This window comes from Dendrobates tinctorius, unplaced genomic scaffold (assembly GCF_039654945.1).
Source record: "Dendrobates tinctorius isolate UK_male_01 unplaced genomic scaffold, ASM3965494v1 ptg000116l, whole genome shotgun sequence".
Classification (NCBI taxonomy): domain Eukaryota; kingdom Metazoa; phylum Chordata; class Amphibia; order Anura; family Dendrobatidae; genus Dendrobates; species Dendrobates tinctorius.
Genome location: NW_027361784.1, coordinates 10,301,571 through 10,323,739, shown reverse-complemented (window position 1 = coordinate 10,323,739; position 22,169 = coordinate 10,301,571). Strand labels below are relative to the sequence as shown.

The 22,169-nt window shown below is 42.9% G+C and overlaps 1 protein-coding gene across 2 annotated transcripts in view; it reads left to right on the top strand.

The window, feature by feature from the left end:
* The window catches only part of NUDCD1 (NudC domain containing 1), a 142,046-nt gene that overhangs the window by 108,866 nt on the left and 11,011 nt on the right, over positions 1 to 22,169 (top strand). For both annotated transcript variants that reach the window (XM_073590192.1, XM_073590191.1), the window contains one exon: positions 19,407 to 19,566. In XM_073590192.1, coding sequence (XP_073446293.1) covers positions 19,407 to 19,566 — 160 coding nt within the window. The remainder of the gene's footprint in view (positions 1 to 19,406; positions 19,567 to 22,169) is intronic.

The following is a 22,169-nucleotide window of genomic DNA, read 5'->3' as shown; positions in this document are numbered from 1 at the left end:
TACATCTGTGAAAATCCAATGGTGCCAATGAAAACGTTGAATCACCAAGCACACTGCTCCAGTGGAAAAGGGAAAAAAGTTAACTCAGAAAATTTGCACACATGCCTATTTTTTTTTTTCTTTAGTTTCTGAATTTTTTTCACCGTTTTACATAGAAGAAAAACCTTTAAAAGTTTGATATCGCCGTCCTCTTGATCTGGAGAATTGTGTTGACAGTTCGCCTTTACTACACATTGAACCCTGTGAAAACAAAATCCAGAAATCACTGAGGTCAGTGATTGATTGCCAACTTCACCTGGGGTATATCTGGCCGTGATGTCTGCAGCTGATGTAAATAGTATAACATCAGGGAGGTTTTAGCATTGTCACACATAGCGACTCACCAGTGATCCCGACAGCGATATGAACTTTCAGGATCGCTGGTGTGTCGCTACAGGATCGCTGGTGAGCTGCCAAACAGGCAGATCTCAGCAGCGATCAGCACCATCGACGACGAGCGCGCGTGTCGCTGTGTACCTTAGATACCAGCGCGCTGGTGCAGGGAGCCGCGCGACGCTTAGAAACCCGCTGTTTACCTTGGATACGAGCTGGGAGCTCGCTGATCGTTGTTCTCCCGCCTGCTACTCGCAGCGATGCGTGCTGGCCAGCGGGAGACCAACGATCAAAAAAAAGTCCAGGGCTTTTGAGCACGATCAGCGATACCCGGCAGGGGGGCCGGTCGCTGATACCTGTCACACAGCGATTTCGCTAGTGAGATCGCTGTTGTGTCACAAAACTTGTGACTCAGCAGCGATCTCACTTGCGATCTTGCTGTGTGTGACGGGGGCTTAACAAAGGGTGAGCATGTATCATTTGTTTTCACAGTGCAGCTGCCTCACTGCAGGATTTCACATAAATTGGGCAACCCATTTAAAGAGGACCTTTCACCAAATTTTTCAACTGGACTTACTATGTAATATTCGCTGCAGGGCAAAATGAGATGTTTTTCTTTATTTTGTTTTTTTTTGTTTTAATTTTGCTTCTCTCTTGTGGAGATAGTAGCATGAAAGTATTTGGCACTTAATAAGTTTAACTTTTTGTTAAGTACAAGTTGGTGTTATCAGATATTTTTCTTTGGGGGGGTGTACTTTTTTTTCCTGTATGATGCTGACCAATCATAATCAGGCAGTAACACTCAAGGGAAACAAGGGCTTGCCCCTTAATAGCTTACAGTAGGTTTCTCAGCTTGTGAGGTGCGTGACAGACAGCTCTGATCTCCTGGTCTAACCTCCTGCATGATTAGAAAGTGCTGAGAGTAGAAAACAGATGACTCGCATCTTTCAGATAAGGTATCTATGGGGGTCGGGGCAGCACAGCTGAGTTTAGTTGTCATATTACTCACTCTTCTATCAGCTCTCCTCCTCTCATAGCATTGTCAGCTTTGCTGTACTGCACCTTCTCTACACTACCTGTCTGGAGATGAGTCAGTAATGAGTCTGCTGTGAGCACAGAACCTCACTTGCTCTGCAGTGAGATCATAGGGTGTCATTACATCTCACACAGGAGTATCCCGGAATAGACTCGCCTTTGTTGTGAGATGTAATGACAGCCTGATCACAGAGCAGACATAAGTGTGATTACATCTCACACACTGGGAAAAATGCATTCACTTATGATGGGGGCGTGTTCATCTTTCTACATGGCTGCCTGCTTATAATTGGGCAACATTATATAGGGGAATAAGTAAACTCCCCCAGAGAAGCATCTGATAACACTCACTTGGTCCTAACAAAAGTTAGCTTATTATGTGACAGATACTTTGATTGATATCCAAGAAGTATCATTTCTCCTTGCGGAGAATGACATTCTAAGCATGTCGAGGTGAGGAGACTTAAAGCCGCAATGCTCCTCTGGGAAATATGCTAATTATGCAAATTGTCTCTTCACAGAGGAAGAGGACTGGAACTCTAGTGCCACCTATTGGAGGTAGCAATCCTAAAAGTCAACATTGACTTTTAGGATTGCTACCTCCAATAGGTGGCACTAGAGTTCTAGTCCTCTTCCTCTCTGAAGAGACAATTTGCATAATTAGCATACTTTGATTGCTAATATCTCTGCAAGGGAGAGATATTAAAAAAGGTTTTATTCTGCTCTGCCGCCACTATTACATTGTGTGTCCAGTTCAACAATAAAAATGTGGTGAAAGATCCTCTTTGTGTTCAGTTTACCTGCACTGCCCCCAGAAATAAAATGAAGCATTGCACAATTCACCTTCAAATCTATAAGTTGCCTATTAAATACATAAACATGCCGAGTCCTTTAGAGTAAGAGACGCTGTTCGCTCCTCTTGTTCCACCTCATATATGAGCTCTGCGTGGGAGACTCCCAACTATTAATGGGGAGATTGATAGGGGTGCTGAGTATCTGACCCCACCGATTTGTTATCGGTGCGCCATCCTGAGGATATCTCCTCAACATTACAAGTCATCTGTCAGTTGTAAGGTAGCGCTTATCGTTAGTGTTGGGGAACACTCACCTGGCTGCGATATTGATGCACACAGGAAAACTTTCACTTAATATAGTCCAATGGAGTTTATTGTACCATCATAAACCGCACCATAAGCCATGTTATACTTCACAGGCTCACACATAGTCCATAACATTGCATAGTACACGGCTTGAGTACGCTGTCACTAAACACGCTGGACCTCTTTCTCCAGTTATCGTGGGTGACCGCACGCCGTACACTTCATTAGTGTCCATAGAATATCACAGGCACCAACAGTTATATCCCCGTGTCCGGGGTTACCTCGCAGGAGCTCCGGCTCCAGATGACGACTCTTTGTCAGTCCTCTCTTTCCCAGGGAAGCTGCCGAACTGCGATCACCCTCCCGGATAACGTCTTGCTCACCAGGCCACCTGGCAGTCCAGATCCACAGACGGACAGTAGCTCCCCCAGTGCAGTGCCGTCACTGACTCTGCTAACACACAGGCCTCACCGGGTGCTATTCAGGGATCCGACCCTACTCCCCAGGTCTCCCAAGATCGGCCACCAAGTCCAGGGCCTCATCGGGTGCTAATCAGAACGTCCGTCTCCTCCTGAGACACTCACACCTCACCAGGTCCAAGGTCGCAGGATGTGCTCCAGGGATCTGATCCTTCTAGCAGAATCTCCCAACACTGACACTCCAGGACCTGGCACCCTGAACCACTCAGGTACACACTCTCCCTCCATGTGACCAGACCTCAGGCACATTATATGGTACATAACCACACCCACAGGTGAGGTATGGATCACATGGTCATGACCTCACTACAGGTCCTATTCCACACACAGCCACACACATACAGGCTTTACATTGGGCGTTCATACACATGCCCCTGGGTGGGTTTGTAGGTGACTGGTCCCACCCATCTCGCCAAGCCACCTAGAAGCTTTCCCAATACACAGCAACAAACCATCAGAAGTATTATCTGCTGATCAGCACACGTTCAAGCTTCCACCACAAGGCACCCACCCTTGTGATACATATCGGCCATTTACAATCCTGCCGCTCACCATTTCCCCATCACATTAAAGGAAACGCCTGCATGCATGTCCTGGGAAGCCCATACAGTGCCGCCTAGCTGTCACAGGGGTCACTGCATCACACAGTGAAGAGTGAGGAGGACTCTTGAGATGAACAAATCGACTCACAGTGGCCACATCCATGGCAGCCTGATGGATCCTGTGAGCCGCTTCCTGCCTGCGGGCATTCCTGACTACTCTTCTGATTAGCCGGCCTGGTGCAACTTTGCGCGTGTGTCACTGTAGAACGATGATATTGTGTCAGGCTGGCTAATCAAAAGAGGAGACTGTGAATCTGGCAAGGAGGAGGTGGGTAACGGGCTCACGTCCGGCTATCACAACATACTGATTTGGCTACTGGACCAGGATACTGCGATTTAATTTGCTCATCTCTACTCCATACACATAATAGGAGAGGCTGGGGGCAGCACAGCGGGACACTGGACATCTGGACACAGCTCTGGATATAGAACTCCTTAAACACCTACAGGTAATTAATTAACCTACTCATAGCTTTTTTTTCATGCATATAAGAAAACCATATATCCAAGCCACTTGGCATTTATTTTATCAGAATATATCTTCTATGCACATGCACTTATAATTTAATTGAACTGTAATCTGCCTCTTGTCCATCAGAGTCTCAGCAGCAGTTTCTCTTCCTGTTCAGTGGGCGGGCTGCTGGTGTCAAGCTGATTGACAGCCGGCTTCCCCCAATTAGGAAGTGGGAAGCCGGCGGTCAATCAGCATGACACCCGTAGTCCTGCCCTGTCAACCGGAAGAGAAATCTCTGTTTTGTTGACTTGACATCAGCGGAATTCTGTGACCGCTCTGTGCCGGCGGAGAACGGTGTCAGGCACCAAAAGACATGTAGGTAGCAACTACTTGTCCGATAGTGCTTAGGCACACTTTTTTAAAATCCTGGATATCCCATTTAAGTGAACTTCCCCCACGTTACATCTATGTTGAGGCTTTCATGTCTCCCTCCTTCTTTCTTCTCCTTCCTTTTTAGAGTGTTTTTCCTACCATAGATATAAACATCCATGCGATAAACCACCTCTTACTGATCAGTGTGCATTCAGTTACTGGGGGAAGTCCAAATTTCCTGTGTCAAAGGCAATGCGAGTCCAACAGGGAACTGCGGTATAGCCCTAGTCTCTTGCCCATTGACGAGTGAAGAGTTGCCAAAGGGACTCCATGCTCCAGATCGGTGAGAGTCCCAGTGGGTGGCACGTGCCAGAGGATGCCCCAACATTACAGGATGGGAATGCCCCAATAATCAGTCTTGTTAGAGAGGACAGTTGGTGCAGTAATGTAGCCTTGGGAATATAATCATATACATCACATGCATTTGTATAGACCTCCACCATAAGTTGGGTATCAAAAATAATTGGCTGGAACTTTGTGGCTGCCAACCCTCATTTTTCAGTGATAGAATCAATGAGACGTGAAATGCTTGAGTTGTTTTCCCTCCGTTGATGAGTGGTTTTCATTATTTCTATTCACAATCTTCTCAAGTAAATAACTTGTAGTAGGAAGCACCTGAGGCTATGAGAAGTTGAGGAGTTTAAGGGTCAAACTGCACAGAAATATCAGAATAATATGACTTTTTAGAAAAAAAAAATCTTTCATTGCAAATGACCTGTAAATTAAAGTCCGTATTCAGAGTGCGTATATGCCAAGCAAATATGTATGCAAAGAGTAACTAAACTTTATTTTTTAATTTCATGATCCTCCAAGCATTGCAGTGTTATAGGTTGTAGTGTACTTCATTATCTTATTTTGCTTCCTTCTCTACCAAATACCTTGCTAAATGGCTGTTTCAATGTCTCGTGTATGCTCCTTTAAAAGCTGCTTTCAACTGCTGCTCAGCAAGATCTGTATGCTGTGGCCCTGTCTGATCTTTAGAGCGCTTTATACATTTTTTTTTTTCTTTGTATTGTCTATCTTTTGGTGCTGGCGGACTTTGTTCCACATTCATCAAAAAGGCGCACAATGTTTTGGGGGAATTCATTAACCCTTTTAAGCCAGAAAACTTACTGTATGTTAAAAATTTTCTGAAACTTTTTGGCTTGCTTAGCTAGAGAGGGATGATTGTCGTCCTCCTACTCTGATTGACGTGGATGACGCAAAAATAAAAACTGTGTCAAAGATTGTACTCCACTAGATTAACGGACTACAGCTGCGCAAAAATGTTGCGATCTTTCAAAAAGGTTCAAATTAGCCAACGTTTATATAATGGAAACCAAGGCCATATTGTTGAGCAAGCCTAAAAGGTGATGAGGACTGAAACAACGAACATACAAATGGTACAAAAGTCATAATGAATCTGCCGCGAGCATAAACATGCCTAAAAATATATATATATTTTAAAAAAAAGTTTTAAAAGAATGATGATTTCTGCTTATGTTCAATTAAAGTATAGGAGTTTTCCTACCGGAGTTCAGCAGGGAGCAGTGAGGCTCAGACAGGGAAAGTCCCATACACAGTATGCTGATGTAGTGTGCTGATTTAGCTGAGCAGCAGTTGAAAGCAGCTTCTAAAGGAGCATGAACTGGACTGCACTGCAGCATAGTAATGGAAGCAAAGAGAAGGAAGCAAAATAAGATAATGAAATGCAAAACTTAGCAATGCATGTAGGATAATTATAGAAAAAAATAACATTTAGTTACTTTTAAAAAAATAGAACTTTTTGATTGTTCTTTTTGTGAATCAAGATCTATGCTTGTTGTGATTGAATGGGGATGGACATGTATCCTGAGCATGTTATTGGGTTCATAAGACTACCGCTAACAGAGCTTAGTCATAACTCCCGTATCTATATAAATAGTACGTGACCAGGCCGTGGGGGTACGAACCCACGCACATAAACATTAGACATCCTGCATGGCACAAACATATTCTGTCCAGGCATCAGGTGTAGAAGCATCCGGGCCTTAGCTGTTTTTGTGCCTACTTTCAATCATTTTTGTAGCAGTACCTTCATTGTTTATTGTCCGTGTATAGAGGCTGTGTACAAGGTTACAGGGGTTGAAAAACAAGAATGCTTTTTTTTTTCTTTAAAGGAAAAAAAAAAAAAGCGACCGTTTATTTCAGCTTCTCATTAGGCCTCATTCAGACTTCTTATTTTTTTCACATACAAGAAAATTGGACCGATTATACTAATCAGACTTTGATCAGAGTGTGATACGAGTGTCATCCAATTTTTTTTTTTTTTTTTTTGTCTTGCACATGAAGAAATTCAAAAAAATAATTTCTTCATTCTGACAGTCCATGAAAATCGGATCGCACTCGGATGTCATCCAAGTGTAGTCAGATTTTTTCTTTTCCCCATTGAATTGCATTGCAGATTTTGATCCAATCCTCGGATCAAAATCCGATATGTCGCCGATATTTTCTGCAGACCGCTCTGTTCAGGGAATAAAATCACAGGTATCTTAGAAAAAACATGTCTAAATGAGGCCTTATAGTACTGCATCGGTCAGTGTGCAAAATTAAAAGGAGTCCGTCATCCCAAACCGACAATATAAACTGAGCACATAGCCTTGTAGATATTACGGCCCCTATAAAATCGCCCCGTTGGTGTTCATTAACTACCTCTGTTTTGCAGAAACTAAAATGTAATGAAACATGCTAATTCGAGTAGTTGGTGCACCCTTGGTGTGGCCAAGCTGCTCAGTTCACTGCTACGCCCACTGGTTTTGCATGTCCCCGCCTACATGACTGGTGACTCTCCTAATTGGCTTGCCTCACTCCAGCACTGTCAGTGAGCACGCTAATTAGCATATTGGATTAAACATCATTTTCTGCAGAACGGGGGCAGCGATTCGAGCACTGACGGTGGGATTTTTATTGGGGCTATAATATCTACAGTGTTCCGTGCTTAGTTCACACTGTCAGATTGAGCCGTCGGACCCCCTTTAAAGGGATTTTACTGTACCCTTGATCTTTTCTACACTTTAATGAGTTGTCGGCAGCAGTTCTATAGCTGTGAATGTTATTTTTGGTACATTATGTATAGATTTTCTTCCTATCCCTTATTATATCTGCGTGTTATATAACATTTTATCTTCTTTGCTCCATCCCCCGTTTCTGTTCACACCCCCCACACTGCCAGCTATTTTTTTTTTTATCCCTTGTCTCCTCTCTGTTCAAGAAAACAATACAATCTTCACACCTCGCTGCTGTAGTCTCCACACGAAACCAGTATGGAGGCGCTCCGATCTGATAGGGATGACGGCCAAATATTAATGAGGAATGTGTCACATTGTGTATGTGGGAGATGGGGCATGTGAGATCTGGATTCTGATCAGACTTTATCCGGCAACTATGGTAATTATTCCGCACACATTTAGCAATTAAGTTCCTGCAATACCAAATGTGGACTGCGAAGTATTTTCTGCCCCTTTTTTTTTTTTTTTTTTTTTTTTTTAGAATTTTATCTACAGAATGTTGAGATTGGGTAAATAAGCAAGTTCATTCCATAATCTCAGCAGCTCCCGGTTCTCTGAGCACCACGCCGCATAAACCCCTTCCAGCCACAGCCAACTTTCATTTGTGCGCCTTAGCTTTATGTTGTTTTTGCCCTTTTTTTTTTTTTTTTTTTTTTTTTTAACCTGCTCGTATGTCAAAGAATGGTGAAAATAAAAACACAATTCCTTTTTGAGTGTTGTTACTACGGCATTCGTTGTGCTGTAACATTCACCTGCCAATAAGATTCTCCACGTGAGTGTAATTCCGACAATGCCAAACTTTGAGTATTTTTGTGTTTGTTTGTTTTTTTAAGTTCTAAAATATGTGAAAAAAAATGTGTCCCCATTTTTCCATACCCATAACAACTTTATTTTTCGAACAGAGGATATGTGAGCTTGTTGAGGCATGTGAGCTAGCCCACCACCTGCCTGAGATGTTTTAAACATTTTTTTGGACCAATAAAGTTTGGACTTCATTCTGGCAAGTGCCACTTCTTTTCATTTCATTTGGGTTATGCATCTTGTGTCCTGAGCTGACTTTTTTTTTGGTACAATTTTTGGGTACATGCAACTTTTTGATCTCTTTTTATTTCGTTTTGTGGTTGAGAGGCAGTGACTGAGAAATGGCAGTTTTGAGTTCTTTTTTTTTTTTTTTCCCTCTTTACAGTAGTTACTGTACTTGTAAAATAATTTTGTGTTTTGGTTGGACTTTTCCAGATGCAATAATACTAAATATGGTTACGTTTTTTATTTATTTTTTAAAAGGGGGTGTGTGATTACAATTTTTACATATATTTTTTTAAATCTCTCTATATATTTTTACTTTTTTTTTTTTTTAATCACCTTAGGGGACTTGAACATGTGATCCTGTAATTGCTTAATTTAAATACCACAGTATTGAAGGATGCAAGTAAAATATTTGGTCTCCTATGAAGCTCAGCCTATAGCTGGGCTTCCCAGGAGTACTGACATTTCAGCTATGGGGGCTTTCAGCAGGCCCCTCGGTGCCATCACAGTCTTAAGCAGAACCCTGCCTGGCACGGCAATGCATCTGCACCCTGTGATTGCGTATCAGGAGAATCATGGATGCCTGATACGCTGCACCACATTAATCGTGCTTTCTAAGCACTGTTATCAGAGACTGACAGTGGAATTTAAGTGGTTATCAACAGTTATGAGAGCTAGCTCTAGTCACTATTATTAGAAGCAGATGCCGGCTGTATAACACCGCTGACATCTGCTCTGTGTGGTGCGGGCTCAGCTCGTAAGCTTGTTCCATATAATGGCACTCAACCTGTGACATGCATATACATCACAAGTCAAGGAAGGAGTTGAAACCAGCTGCCCAATATTGTTTGTGTTGGTTCCCCTATTGCCAACAAATTATTGCGGCTCAGACACAAGATCCCTGAATGGGTCCTGCAGTATCAAACACTAAGACATTAGCAGCAGATCTTATAATAGTCAAGTGGGAGGTCTCCATGAACAGGATGGTCATTAATGAGCCTTGTCGGCCCATGTTGTACTTCCTTGAACAACTTTTGGTCAGGGCAAACAATGCACATTTTGAACACCTCCCAAGACCTAGCTGTTTTGGAGATGTTCTCATGAAGTTGTCTGACCTTCACGGTTAGCTCTTTGTGTAAATCAAACAAGTCTTTGCACTTGCTTATTGTTCATTCTTCAAAAACAACTTCAGAAATTGTTCACTTTCTGCCAATTATATAACAATTGTCACATGATAATCATTATTTACATTACATATTAATTATTTTAATAATCTGTTTGGTATATAAATAGATATAAAGGTGAGGGACACCTTTAATAAGAAATTACAGACATGTCGATGTGATACTGAGATGCGGACTGTGTGATCACTCCCCCTCCAGACTCTGCCTTGGCTTCATCACACACCGTACAGGCTATAATATCCCTCCTCCTGAACACTCTGCCATGGCTTCCTCTCTCACTGTACAACTTATACTGTGCTTTCCCCTGCAGACTCTGCCATGACTCCTTCTGTTACTGTACAACTTGTACCCTCCTTTTCCCTTCAGACACTGCCATGGCTGCTTCTGTCAATGTACATCCTGAACTGTCCCTTCCCTTGCAGACTCTATCATGGCTTCCTCTCCGTTTATAGCCTATACTGTCTCTCCCCCACAGACTCTGCCATGTATTCCCATTGCACTGTACAGCCTGTTCTGTCCCTCCCCCGCAGTCTGTCATGTATTCCCATTGCACTGTACAGCCTGTACTGTCCCTCCCCCGCAGTCTGTCATGTATTCCCATTGCATTGTACAGCCTACACTGTCCCTCCCCCCCAGTGTCAGCCATGTATTCCCCTTGCAGTGTACAGCCTGTACTGTCCCTCCCCCGCAGTCTCAGCCATGTATTCCCCTTGCATTGTACAGCCTGTACTGTCCCTCCCCCGAAGTCTCAGCCATGTATTCCCCTTGCACTGTCCCTCCCCCACAGTCTCAGCCATGTATTCCCCTTGCACTGTACAGCCTGTACTGTCCCTCCCCCTAAGTCTCAGCCATGTATTCCCCTTGCACTGTACAGCCTGTACTGTCCCTCCCCCGAAGTCTCAGCCATGTATTCCCCTTGCAGTGTACAGCCTGTACTGTCCCTCCCCCGAAGTCTCAGCCATGTATTCCCCTTGCACTGTGCAGTCTGTACTGCTCCTCCCCCACAGTCTCAGCCATGTATTCCCCTTGCACTGTGCAGTCTGTACTGTCCCTCCCCCGCAGTCTCAGCCATGTATTCCCCTTGCAGTGTACAGCCTGTACTGTCCCTCCCCCGCAGTCTCAGCCATGTATTCCCCTTGCAGTGTACAGCCTGTACTGTCCCTCCCCCGCAGTCTGTCATGCATTCCCATTGCACTGTACAGCCTGCACTGTCCCTCCCCCGCAGTCTGTCATGTATTCCCATTGCATTGTACAGCCTGCACTGTCCCTCCCCAGCAGTCTCAGCCATGTATTTCCCTTGCAGTGTACAGCCTGTACTGTCCCTCCCCCCGCAGTCTCAGCCATGTATTCCCCTTGCAGTGTACAGCCTGTACTGTCCCTCCCCCGCAGTCTCAGCCATGTATTCCCCTTGCACTGTACAGCCTGTACTGTCCCTCCCCCGCAGTCTCAGCCATGTATTCTCCTTGCAGTGTACAGCCTGTACTGTCCCTCCCCTGCAGACTCTGCTCCTCTTCTCCCTCTTCCGTAGCTTGCTCTGCCATGTAAAACCAGCTCTATCCTTTTAAACCAGTCTGCCTATAAGAGCTGTCCCCCATCGCTCTTTCACCTATCACGTCCCATCCACACACATGCACGGTTAACTTGACTGAGCATGTTAGTTGATTTTAATGAGGAATGGGAAATAATCTACTAGGCATGACTATTATCTAAGGGGTTAAAATTGGAATTGTGAACAAAACCTTAAAATGTTACAGGAAACTATGAGATTAACAACGTGACTGAGACAAAGATTTTACCTGTATTTCTGTATTTTGAAAGCAAAATTGAATGAGAATGACAATAGTTTAAAGAATGGTGACCGCGCATCTTCCGTTATTCTTGCGTTATTTTACTATTGTCTGCTGAAATTTGAGCAAAACTGCAAAGGGATATGAAAATCACAATTGTCCCTTCCGCACAGTGGCATTACTCCTGACTTGTGTATTTTTACTAAGCTACCTCTACCCATTATGAGAATTCTGCGTTATGCGTTCTTCTTTTATTCTTTCTAGAAATTTATGTACAACTTGACATTTGGACGTTACCAGTTTGGGGGATGTCTTTGCATTGTCTAACATTACCCAATCAGTGGTGGCTGTGTCAGAATGCGATGGGACACTCCCCTTTGTACAAGGGAATGGTAACACCCAGTTGTAAATTTATTCATACATTTTTCAGAGGAATGGAGCAGCACGGAGTTTGAAGTGAAGATGTTTCAGAGCTGGCAGCTATTTGTTTTTACCTTCTGTGCGCTGCCTGTTGTCGGGTGTAATCACAGCAGCAGAGATGAACTACAGGAGGTGGAGGCGGAGCTATGATTCTCTCTGCTCCTGCTCTCCTGTCTGTTACACTGCATACAGGCATAAGAGAAAGGTGGACTTTCATGATGGCCAGTCTTTTGCACTATGGCAAAAAAGTGCATTTTGGGGAGTTAGAGAAAGAAAGAAGTTTCACCTGTAAGCCCTGATTCATCATTGTTGTTTCTTCAGTCTTCTGAGATAATTTGTACTTTTTTTTAGTGGCTTTAGTATATGTGCCTAAAGCATAAGATACGTGCGTAAGGATAAGAATTGCATCATTTTTTAAGTTGTCTTTCTTTTTTGTCTTTTTTTTTTTTTTTTTTTTTTTTAATTTTTCCTCTACAACTTTTTGTTTATCTAGATTTTTAGGACAGATTCACGAAATGCAACTTTTGCCAAATGTCGTGTTCTTTTGCCCCATCTCATTCCAGTCCCTGACTGGAGTAAGCTTACTTGCAAGCTTTTTTTTTTAATTTAATGAATTTTTAGCCAAACTTGCGTCGTCTTAAAGGATTTGCAACTTTTCTGCTAAAAAGTCACAAAAAATCATTTAAATGTAAAGTTAAGCATTTTTTTTAAAATTATTACATCAATGAATCCCACAAGATAAAAAAAATAAGTGACTTCAAGAAATTGCAAGTGATGTATGAAAGCCATAGTGTTAGCAGAATGTGGATTAAGACAAACAACCCACTTAAAAAAAAAAAGGATGGCAGACTGTATACAGGCATCACAAGAGAGGCAGGCTACCAGATGAAACAGGCAAGCCATTGGGCAATGTCCGTAGCGGTGCATGCTGGTAAGAGAAGAAAAGGACCTAGCTATTACAGGCTTCTTCTATGTCGTTCTATACATAGAGCACTGTTTTCAGCAATTTTATAATATGTGACGTAGACATGGGAGAAAAGTTTTATTACCTCCGTTTCCATTTTGAGCCAAGTCCTTTAGGTAATTCTGCGGCCCTTAAGGTAACACACGCCGTTTCTTTTTCTGAAAAGGCTCGCTATCATCAGATGTTTCTCCATAGAAATATCTCAAAAAAGTATGAACTATTAGTTTATTAAAATCTATCCACAACAGCTCTAGTAGGAGCCGAGCATAATAAAAGTCCTCACACAGCTCATGACAAATAGACCCTCGTGTAGAAAAAGTAATCCGATGTATTTTCTTTTCTTTTTTTCGTTCTGAAGCTTTGTGTTAATTGATTTCAATATATAATAGTTTAATTGTTGGAGTAATCAATGTTCACTTAGATTCTATGCCAGACGTCGGATTAACCGTTATGCGACCTATAATGAAATGGTCTATGTGGGCAAGCCTGTAATTGACTCGTGTAGACATCTTGGAGATCACCGGACTAACGGGCAAGACGCAAGGGACCACCTTCTCCTAAGATATCCGTATGCGCTAATTAGCATTCAGTCGGATTGGTTACATGCAGGATTGGTGATGGCTTATTGATCAGTGGAGATCCAACCACCGGGACACTTTTATTCCAGTGAGAATAGAGCGGCACATGCTCAACCTCCATTCCATTCATTCAATATGGAGCTGTCGAGCGCTGCACTTGACTTCTTCCGACATCGCCAAAGAGAATGAATGGAGCGGCAGTCAGGCATCTGACCTAGCATAATTTATCGCCGATCCCGTGGATAGGTGATGACTTATTTTCACCAGTCAACACTTGTAAAGGCCTCTTTCACTCACCTTTTTTGTGACTTTGGGTGGGAGGTTGGGCAGGATGGAAATGCCATGAGTTTCATGAATTTTTAAGAGGGTGGGGTGCCTTTTTTTTTTTTTTTTTTTTTTTTTTTTCTTCCAGAATGTTCTATTTTTTTTTTCACATCTTTAATTCATATAGTGAAATCTGTGGGAACGCTTGAAAAAAAAAGTACGAACCTAGTGAATACTGTGTTTTGTCCAAAGAATGCCCTGTACTCAATAGGGAAATTGCTACAAGGAGTTATTTGGCTGCCGTGTAGGCTGGTGTGCCTATCCATTTTTGCAATTTGTGCATAGATATTATACCTCTCCTTGTGATGGCTTCTGTACGGGGAGTGGGAACTAAAATAAGTCATATGTGGCATGAAAAAATAGCCTATTGTATTGCATCCAGAAGTTTTGTTCACATTTCTAATAGAATCACATCTGTGAATGTAACTTCATGTTCTCATGTAGTGGTCACCTAGACAAGGAGTCAGATGATGATGGGTGGGTTTTCATCTGTTTGGTTGGGTTGAAAACCTGAAATTCTGCTTGGTTGTAGCTGTGTAGAAGAAAAAAAGGGTGGACTCCCCCCTCCATCCAGTCTAATTAGGCTTGTTAGGAGCCTACTTTGGCTCCGATAGACATTCACTCGATGCTACTGTATTAAGAGAAGCATCGAGTCTAGATCATGTTAAGTCATTATCCCCTCTTTACTCCTCCTTGGTCAGGCCTCATCTGGAATACTGTGTCCAGTTCATTTTAAAACAACATTGAAAAACTGGAGCAAGTTCAGAGAAGAACTACCAGGATGGTGAGCGGACTGCAAAGTATGTCCTACGAGGAACAGCTAAAGGATCTGGGAATGTTTAGCTTGCAAAAAGGAAGGCTAAGAGGAGACTTAATAGCTGTCTACAAATATCTGAAAGGACATCACAGTGTAGAGGGATTATCCTTATTCTCATTTGCACATGGATACACAAGAAGCAATGGGATGAAACTGAAAGGGAGAAGATACAGATTAGATATTAGAAAAAAAAATTTGACTGTGATCAATGAGTGGAACAGGCTGTGAGTTCTCCTTCAATGGCAGTCTTCAAACGGAGGCTGGACAAACATCTGTCTGAGATGGTTTAGTGAATCCTGCATTGAGCAGAGGGTTGGACTAGATGACCCTGGAGGTCCCTTACAACTCTAACATTTTATGATTCTATCGCAGGGCTATAGAAGTAAATGGGGTCACATTTCAACACCTGCATAAAAAATCTGCTGCAGATTTCTTGCTGTACCCTTCTTGCCACTTGCTTGTCGTATCCTCAAGGTCGCAATGCAACTCCATTTATAGTGCTGCAATGTAGCCACGAACCTACCTCAGTCGTGTGATAGGTGTCGCCTCCAAAGTTGCCTTGTAGCCCTATCCTTGTGGTGGGTTCATACTGGCCTACCAAGTCAGAAATTGTGGATGTTACTGGATTTGTGTGCTTTCGTGTCTCCACATAGTGGGATTAACACAGATGCTGCTTACTGTTTACATTCACTAGGCCATAAAATAGAACAGACTATGGTGCATACTGCGATTATTCATTAATTTTTTTTCAAATGGATCAATGGTCCATGTGTAAAATCGCTGATGAACATTGGGCCACAAAGTATAGCCTTAAGGCCCCCATGCACATTAGACTAAAGTCGATGTATATTAGGGAGTCTTCTAACTGTGCTCTGACTGATAATGTTGAGGGATACAAGGATCTGGTATACTTGATTTCGGACTGCTGATAGCTGCCGCTAGTGGAATCTGGCAGCTGCTCTTTCTTAGAGAACACGGAACGCTCGGCAGAGCATTTAGGAGCTGCATGCCCATCCATTGCCCAAACCGTAAGCTATCCATTGTATGTAATGCCCCTTGCTGTCAGGCTTGGCTCCTTGTCTGGCAGAGGATAGGCTGCGTTGAGGCATGTGGAGGTCATCACAATGAGATGTGGGATGTCCTATGGTGTTTTGAGTTTGGACTGCTACGGTTCTCTACCACGTCTAGTCAGCGGCTAGACGGCCCCAGATTAATTTTCCTCTATGATGTACTTGCTTTCTGTATGAAGATAATCTCATTTCAGACAGATTTGACCCTTTTCCAGTGTGAGGGAATGAAAGCCCTTTGTGTGCCAGCCATCTATCCCAGAAGATGGCGACCCCAAAAACAAATTGAATATCGTAAGATACTAATGTTGAGTTTAGCTTTAATACTAACCACAATAATGACTATAATGTGTGGAGCGCTGAGCGAGTATTGTCAGCCACAGCGTCGTCCTCCGAGGGCGGCTTCACTTTGCTTGTACTGTTCTAGTATTAGAATATTTATGTGCTCGTCCTCCACAGGCATCTGAGTAAGAATTTTGTGCCTTTGATGTTCCGCAGACTTGTGCATATCATAAGGAACAATGTGGGAAATCTGTACTGTATAATTTATACGCAATAGGTTTTAGGAACGCCATTAACCCCTTAACACAACATGGCGCTGTATCCATAATTAGCGCTCCGCAATGACTATATTCATCGCAAGCACTGCTGGCTTCCTGCAAAAACTGGGGGAACACAGTCCCTCTGTTTAACCCCTTAGATGCCACTGTCAGGAGCGACTGCAGCGTCTAGGTGGTTAGACACGGGGGGGAAGCTTCAAGGGTTGGAAAAAACAAGTGCATAAGTTTAGTTCTGCTATGTACAGTATGTATATAGAATGAGTTATATCTTACGTTGCTCAGATTTTCTCGTCAGCACACTAGATTTCCATTGCCATTTTTTTAGAGCATTATATTGAGGTTTACGCCTCTTCTTTGCTTTGTGATCACCCTATATTCAGTAGCTTAGCCTGCAATCCTATAAAAAGCATGGTGCATTATGCTAAACCAAGGGAAAATACCTGCTTCTGCTCGGAATATTACAAGCCCTTTTACATATAATATTAACTTCAATTCTTTCTTTATTCTTTTTTTTTTTTTTTTTTGTCCCATTTTCCATGTTGCTCTTTCTACCTTTCTAATCATTATCTTGGGGATCAGTATGTCGCGTGCCTGAGGATAAACCTGGCTGTCAGACACATCACCCATGAACAGAGCGCTGCCGCACTTCTCTTTTCATCACCACTGTCTTTGACTATTAATATTTAATTTGTGAGATGCCATGCAGAATGACACTTAAAAGATACACGGGCATTGTAATTTATTCAGTAATTCTCTAGTGGACCTTTCCTGGATTTGAAAAGCTTGAGAACGTAGAATATGGCACTCGTAAAGAAAGTCCTTCTGCTGCACGCCAAGATCACTCATCGAGATATCACCTCTGATATGAGACAGCGCGGCAGATGCTGAGCTAGATGCGTGCAGCGCGAACTGGAGGAGCGCGCCTGGAAATATCAGGCCCCCATCTCTTAATTTTACGGGACAAGTTAGCAAAAGTTTTACAAGGAAAGTATTCTAAAATTAAATCTATTTCTTGCCTTAAAATAGGTCATTGATAGATGAGCAGTAGAGTCCATTCCAATTATCAGAAAAAAGGGTCATGGCTTTGCCTAGAAGAGTGCCAATCACACTCATGTGGAGCGTCCAGAGCACCGCTGCTCTTCATTTCACTCATCTTAGAACACCCGTCATATCAATAACCTATGCCGAGTACGGGCCATCAGTGTAAAATCCCAGATGGTGAAAAGTTCTGCAAGTTTCTGTTTTACTGCTTCTCCGCCCACTGGAATGGCCTCTTAATTTTGGAATGAAATAGTGCAGTCAATCGTCACCATGGGTGCACATTATGTCCAGCCAACACCGTCTGATATCAACACTGCCACAGGCGCGGTTGTTCTACGTGCAAAATTCTTAGAACTGCGAAATGATGAAAGAAATAAAAAGAAAGTTCTACTGAGCCATACGACTGTATAACTTGTGCGATAATCGCGTCGCACTGCACGGACTGGCCTGGCACCTCTCCTGACTAGTGATGAGCGAGTATACTCGTTGCTCGGGTTTTCCCGAGCAAGCTCGGGTGAGCTCTGAGTATTTTGGCGTGCTCGGAGATTTAGTTTGTGTCGCTGGAGCTGCATGATTTGCGGCTGCTAGACAGCCTGAATACATGTGGGGATTGCCTGTTTGTTAGGGAATCTCCATATGTATTCAGTCTGGCCAGCAGCCGCAAATCATGCAGCTATGGCGACACAAACAAAATCTCCGAGCAATTCCAGATACTTGGGAGATCACCCGAGCAATGAGCATACTCGCTCATCACTACTCCTGACCTGAGCAAGACAGGATGATGTACTTCTATGCAGCAATCAAGCTCAGGTCAGGAGAGCCGACAGCCAGTACGAATTTTACGATGCGATTCTCGCACGAGAAATGCGGCAGTCTGTTTCTGCCCTAAGAAGTAGCAGTGCTAGCGTGGAAGATTTGGGGCAGTGCACATGCCTCAGACTTCTACCCCGGTGCCCTGGATCTCCTGGCGAGAGCCACAGTTTGATTCTGCAGTCCAGCAGGTAGTCTATGGCTCTGCCCCTTCACTCTCCATCCGGTAGACAGCAGATGGCTATAGGCTTATATCTTTAAAAACATGAGCGTTTTTATCTGACCGTCTTCTGAACTGGAAGTGATGACCTCCAGACCATCCGTCATCTGAACTTGCAGCCAAATAGTGGCCTCAGTGGTCAAATGGCTGATGGTTGTGAAGTCCTCTATTCTAGTTGTGCAGAGGACAGATTATGGGGTCAATGTCTTTTTTAAACTGCCTTACTATTCTCTTTGACACCTCTGTATTATTCACTTTAAGCAGCAATCCGGAGTAACTTGGATGGAGGCACATAAGGAATGTGAAACCTTGGATGTTGAATATTTATAGTTGCTTATCATTTTGTTTGACGACTCCTGTTTCCCCTGTTGTTTCTAGCGACATACGGATAGTGTCTTGTGACACTTACTACTGTCCTGCTTCGGGTGATTATATTCTGCTGCTTCCCTTCATATTCAGATGCTATGCGGCGTGTCTGTTGTCTACTTACCTGGATGGATGTGCTGACACTTCCTTTGCCTCCGTCATTTTTTTTTGTTTGTTTCCACCTGGGCTGTGGACCTGTCATAATTGTCTGTCTTGTGAATTGAGACCGTGGGGGAGTTCGAGTATCTTTTTAAGAAAAAATAACTTTATAGAAGGTATATAAAAAAGTGTAATTGAATTTTATTCAGGATACTTAAAGAAAACCGATCACCAAAATTTTACTTTCCAATTTGAGAGCACTGTAAAACAAGGGCAGATACCCTGATTTCACCCCTGAGTCACTTGCTGTGTTTATTGATGTAGTTTTGATGAAATCATCTGCTGCAGCTCTGCTAGTATTCTCAGTGATGAGCTCTGTCTCACCTATTCTGCACTGCACATAGACAAAAATGTGACAATCAAGGAATAAACATCAGGAGCTCATCACTGAGAAGACTAGTAGAGCTGCAGTAGATAAAAGTGTTTTATGAAATCTGTAGCAAGAAGTTCCATAAGTGACCCAACATTAGAATAAAGGTTTTTCACTGTTCTCGGATGGGGCAGCAAACACTTGGTGACAGTCTCTTTACGTTTCTGACCCCAATGACAATGTCAAATCTGAACCCTAACTATTTTCCCACAGGTAAATCTTGGCGGCAATCAATTCCTTTTCTCACTTGTTGCTACTCCACAAATGATGCCGTGCTTTTCCTTGAGACATGATGTGGACGCTCTTCTGTGGCAGCCGGTTTTGAACCAAGAAGACAATTTATGGGAACATGCAGCGACATTCAATGCTCTCGGTAAGCTGTCAAGGATGAGCACTGGGGAGTGTGTAGGGGCGATATTTAAGGACAATGTGTTGTGCAGCTACACAATATACCGGTAACTAGTCTACTGTGGGTCAAAAATATGCTCGACCTACTCTGGTCGGGGTTGGTCCATCGACTACGATAGTGGATTTCTATCAGACCGTGCCACTTATGCAGCAGCCCCATCACCACATTAGTCTTACCACTACAGCAGTGAGCATGCCATCCCTGGCGATCTATTGGTCAGTCTGAAAGATGAATGTTTGGTAAACTGCTTTATATTACAGTTTTTCATGGAAGTCCTTCTACAAACATTTGCTAGAACTTCCTCTTTAAGGCCTCATTCACATGTTGCGCAAACGCTGCATTTTTTCCGCCATTATTTTATTGAGAAAATCTGCGTTTAATGGGAATTTGTCAGCAGGATTTCACTCCTCAAACTATTTATATGTGCACACAGCTTTTTCAGGGACAAATCCACAATACCATTACATGGCCAATCTGTTCCTCCATTACTGAATAATCCAATTTGAATTAAAATTCAAATAAGGCTGAAGAGTCATTGAAAGATCTGAAGCCTCTGTCACTCCAGCTCTATTCCCCGACCAGCACCACCTCCTCTACTTGACGGAGAGCTCCTTTGCCTGAAGTCAGCATAGATGATGTCCGTCAAGCAGGTGGAGGTGGCACTGGGTGGGGAATAGAGCTGGAGTGACAGAGGTTTACGATCTACCATTTGCATAGCAACTTAGAAAAAATTTGCATCTATGTAACAGAGAACAGACAAGTGGATGTGATTTCCTGAAAATTCATTCCCACTTCATTTAAAGATGCTTCTTAACTATGCTTTTCTGGTGTCATTTTTCCTATAGACTTCCTGATGGAGCCTGAAATAATGATTCCAAAAATCTAGTTGTGTTTTTAAGTGCAGAATCCCAATGTTTGTGCACTAAAACTTGCATCAAATTTAAATGACGCATCAAATGTGCGCTAAAGAAATGCCTAAAAATGGGGAAAATGAATCAAAAAGATGGAGCAAAATTGCAATAATCAGACTAGATTGCGATCACTTATTTTTAATTAATGGGTAAAAAAAGCACTATTTTTGCATGTGGGATTATGGTCTATCGGGTCCTTTTGAGTACATCCAGATGCAACAAAAACTGAAATGTGTTTTTTCCTTAATAAAAATAATAAATCCGCCTCTGACCTGGACATACCACAGATATAATGGGACTCTGTCACCACATTAGAAGTGCTCAAACCAAGTACAGGCGCTCGGTGTACCCTCTGCGTGGCCAAATATTTAAGTGCACCTTCCTCCTCCTTGTTTTATCTCAGTCTCCACCAACCCTCTTTCTTTCATTGACCACTCTGGCTTTATAGAAGGGCAGAGGTATTTGGCCACACCAAGGGTGCACCGAGCTTCTGTACTTGGTTTGAACACTCATTTTGTGCTGACAAGCCCCTTACAATTATTCAGCGCAGGTTAATTTCTTGCTTGGGAAAATTTTGCCGCACATGGATAAGGTTTCTTCAAGTCTCATTAATTAAGTCCCCCATTAGAGCAAGAGATGAATTGCTTGCTATACCACTGCTGCAAATTCCAATGGACTAATTATGCCTGTCCTATGACTTTGATTAGACAAGTATTGTGTTTGCTTGGCATCTACTTTTTCAAGTGTGGGGGGCTCAGGGGCCTATTCTCCTGACCAATAATGGTCCCAGTGGGGGGAACCCTAATGGTCAGAGACTTATCCTCTATCCTGTGTAAAAGGTGGACACTGCCCCCGCAGGCCCTATGCATTCATAACACAAGGTGTAGGTTTTGTCTGGTGTCTGTATTGCCCCCATATCACAGGGATGTGGATTAGATGCGATTTTTACAAGCCGTATGAGTGCACTTCTCTCTTGACTTCTTTCTTTAATGTTTGCTGTATATATTATTACGTCTTCACACTTTCTATTGGCTTTGTCACACTGGGTTTATTGCCCAGAAAATCTGATCATTAATTTTAATGCTGCACATTTCGCCATAAACTTGCACATTAGCCGATGCCGCTCCTCCATCCATAATCGGGCGTGTACAAATGAAAGTGTTTAAAATGGTGTGAAAATAAAATTGGTCTTGTGAGCCGAGGTTGTGTTAGATTAGTGGACCGCTGCGTCCAGGCTTATAGCGTTAACACACGGATGTCTCACAGGTTCTAGCACCGGTACAAGAGCCAACTAATGCCAGGAGCACCTAGGGGGGGGTCGTGACTTATAAGCCTGCAGTATAACGGAATTCTGTTTCTATGGCAACAGAACTTTGGAATACGTCGCAGTTTAGTATACAAACATCAATACCGTCCTAGTGCAAGATAAGACCGCAGAAATATCCCTATAAAATGTGTATGATTTATAGCTCAGAAGGATTGCATATAACGATCCATCACTTTACTCTGCGGTCTGACCGGAAAGAAATGGCTGGCAACATCCTTAAATCATATGGTAATTACTAAGTTTCCAAATTATCCCAGAACATCACTGAGCCCTCTGGAAAGATAGAGAACTTACGGTGTATGTGTGTGTATGTATATATATATATATAT